This window comes from Tasmannia lanceolata, unplaced genomic scaffold, assembly GCF_043159265.1.
Source record: "Tasmannia lanceolata isolate RefF3 unplaced genomic scaffold, GAP_Taslan_0.1 ptg000020l, whole genome shotgun sequence".
Classification (NCBI taxonomy): Eukaryota; Viridiplantae; Streptophyta; class Magnoliopsida; order Canellales; family Winteraceae; genus Tasmannia; species Tasmannia lanceolata.
The window spans coordinates 6,986,824-6,990,116 of record NW_027518697.1 but is presented as its reverse complement, the minus strand read 5'-3'; the positions used below and the strand labels follow the sequence as shown (position 1 = coordinate 6,990,116).

General features: G+C 40.1%; 1 protein-coding gene across 1 annotated transcript; it reads left to right on the top strand.

Annotated features, from left to right (window-relative positions):
* The first annotated feature begins 1,493 nt into the window (after positions 1 to 1,493).
* LOC143854350 (ethylene-responsive transcription factor 4-like) lies at positions 1,494 to 2,410 on the top strand. The gene has a single exon (XM_077364244.1). It carries the CDS (start codon positions 1,549 to 1,551, stop codon positions 2,137 to 2,139), a length of 591 nt encoding a protein of 196 aa, XP_077220359.1. The 5' UTR covers positions 1,494 to 1,548; the 3' UTR covers positions 2,140 to 2,410.
* The last annotated feature ends 883 nt before the right edge of the window (positions 2,411 to 3,293 follow it).

Below are 3,293 nucleotides of genomic sequence, written 5' to 3'. Positions count from 1 at the left end.
GTCGATTTATCACTCCCCATTTTGTAGCAATGAAAAGACCAAAATAGATTTTTTACTCATAAAAGGCCAAAATATCCATGAAAATTGTTTTGTTATAAGCATGGTTTTAAACTTCGACCGAAATCTGAAATTTCGGACCGAAATCTGAAATTTCGGACCGAAATCGACCAAAACCGAAATGGTCATTTATTTCGGCCGAAATTTCGGAATTTCTGTTTTTTCGAAATTTGACAAAAAAAAACTGTTTTTTTAATATTAATTTACTATTTTAACGAAATTACCGAAATTTCAAAAAATTTTAACGTAATAAATAAAATATTGGTTTCGGGTTATGAACCAGATTTTGACCGAAATTTGAAATTTCAAAATTCTAGGGTCCGAAACCGGTATCGAAACCGAGATTTTACACCTTGGTTATAAGGGCAAAATGCCCATGATGCTACGTGAAAAGTTATGATATAGAGGGTCCCGCCAATTTAACTCAAACCCATGCATACGGTGGGGTTTAGGTCCCTACGTTCTCGACCGTAGCAAAAAGTCCCACATTCTCCACCAAAGCTTCTGTATAAGTTTATGGTGGGGTCCAGAATTTTACATGGCATGTTTTGATGGGGCAGTTTCTCTTTTTTACTCCCATGCCTAGCATTAGTCAAGAATGGTACTATTTATATAGAAATGATATTCTCACCCTTGATTTAAAATTTATTATGGAATTGTGGTTTTTCTCTATTTCAGTGTAATTTTTGTATTTTTTATATAAGGAAATTTTGGTCTTTTTATGAATAAAAAATCTAAAATGGTTATTTCGGTCACATACTGATGGCAAACCTTATTTGCAAAATTTATTAAAGAGTAATAACTCTTGAGGACTCTTTTGCAAATAAAGCAAAGTAGCGTACGCTTTTCTTTTTTTTTGGTGGCAAAAACCCCAAACAGGCTAATGATATTTTCACCCCTGCAGTACTTGCACACCCCCTTTATAACGTGATTTGACATAAAGTTGCCCGGGTTTCACGTCAAATCAGGTTATAAGAGGGGTGTGCACGTAATACAGTGGGGGTGAAAATATCATCTCCCACACGGAAGAATACAATAAAGAGGTCCCACGAGTGGCTGCTTTTTGTGCCGTCTCCCAAAATTAACGGCCGTTAGACAAACGCCGCCCGTTCTGCCGTTTGCCGCGTCTCTCGACAGCCCGAGTGCCATGTAACCCGGAAACTAAAACAAAAAAAATTAAGTGAGATGTTAAAACCGCACCTCCTATACGAAAATTCGCACCCCTGTTACCATGACTTGATGCGTACTTTATCGTCAACATGGGTGCGAATTATCCTACGGAGGGCGCGAATTTATAATGACCAAAAAATTAATACATGGCCGGCGGCTAATGACAGTCAAACCACTCGTTGACTGCGCTGCGAATATTTTCTATTTTCTTTATTCTTTCTCTCTCCTCCCTCCGCCTCTATAAAAGAAAACCTCTCCCCTCTCGTCTTTCTTCATCTCCTTTCTTCCATTCTCACAAGAGTTTTCATTCATCTCCTTCTAATGGCACGAAACGGTAACGGCGGAGGGAGAGCAAACGGTAACGGCGTTGGCAAAGAGGCGCATTTTAGAGGCGTACGAAAGAGGCCGTGGGGGAGATATGCGGCTGAGATTAGAGATCCAATAAAGAAAAGCCGTGTCTGGTTAGGTACTTTTGACACAGCCGAAGAAGCAGCAAGAGCCTACGATGCAGCAGCGAGGGAATTCCGTGGAAACAAAGCGAAAACCAATTTTCCGGTTCCGGAAAACCCTAGCCCTAGCCAGAGCAGCACTGTGGAATCCTCTAGCCGGGAAAATTTATCACCACGGCCTTCGATTCCACCTCTTCATCCTCCATCCACTGCGTTGGATCTTCATCTCTCCGGCCGTTTTCCGTTCAATCAAAATCATCCGATGTTCTATTTTGACGCGATCGTCAGATCTAAGAATCAACGGCTGAGATTCGCTCCGGCAACTGTGCCGATGCCCGATTATCATGCCGGAGGCATGCAGAGTGATTCGGATTCTTCATCGGTGGTTGATTTGTATCATAAGCCGCCGAGGAGAGTTCTAGATCTGGATCTGAATCTCCCGCCCCCGCAGGAAGATGCGTGAGAAATTTCTTATTTCAGATCGGAATTTTGGTCCTTTTTTTTTGTCCATTTTTTTTCTTCTCTTTTTTGCATTTGGAAAGAGCGCGGCCTCTTAGACTCAGACGTTTACTGCTGGAGAATGATGATGATTTTGTAAATAGGATGATGATAAACATCTCCTTGTTTTTTTTTTTTTGCACTGAGAAATCTATGGTTTCTTAATGTTTATTTAATTACTGATTAATAATCTTCTCTGATATCGTTAATTTAAAACCATATAATCCTTTCTTTCTTTTCTAAGTTTGACATTCTTTAAACGTCTTTTCTTCTTTCATTTTTTTTTTATGCCGGCGTCCGGCCGTAGAGAAACAAAAAATAATAATAAACAAAAAAAAGTTTTAAAGGGGGGCGTCAGCCGTTTTGCCCAGCCGCCTGTAGTTAATTTTTTTTTTGGGGTCCCTTTCTTATGGGGAAATGATATATGTTTTAATAATTGCTATCACGCTCCAACTTTAATAATCGCCCGGTTTTGTTTTCATCGAGCCCGAACCCCAACCCCAACCCCGTAACTTTTCCTCCCTTTCTGATGTGGGATCTCACAGTCTACCCCTCTTAGGGTCCAGCGTCGTCGCTCACACACTGTATGGATGGAGGTCCCGCTTTGATACCATAATGTCATGCCCCAACTCCTTTATGTAGATACTGTCCGGTTCTGGATCATCTGTCCTCCCCGGTTTTGTTTTTCAACAGCACTAACCGTGCCTGACCCACTCTACTGGGCTTGCCCTGGAGAAACTGAAAACACGTTTACGTAGAGAGAGGAGAAATTCACATATATAGCCCAGTAACTTTTTCTCTCTTTCTGATGTGGGATCTCACAATTGCACAAACTTAGCTTGTCTTTTCTATTCGGCTTAGATCTCGACAAAAGAAATGTGAAATGATATCAACACAAACATGTTTTAATAATTGAACAAAGTTAAAACTCGTCTTGTCTTTTTTCTAATTGGCTAGTGAGAGCGTGGTAATCTTTGACAGCTCTATTTTCTAATTTCCGAGATCTGCATATGTTTTATTGTGTAAAAAAGAAAAAAAAAACTCTCTTTACTAATAGTTTGTTCACCATTTCCATTGTGTACGCACCGTATAAATCGTGTTAGGCCTAATGAATTATTA

Coding starts and splice junctions, on each gene's coding strand:
- LOC143854350 (XM_077364244.1), top strand. CDS start 1,549: ATGGCACGAAACGGTAACGGCGGAGGGAGAGCAAACGGTAACGGCGTT.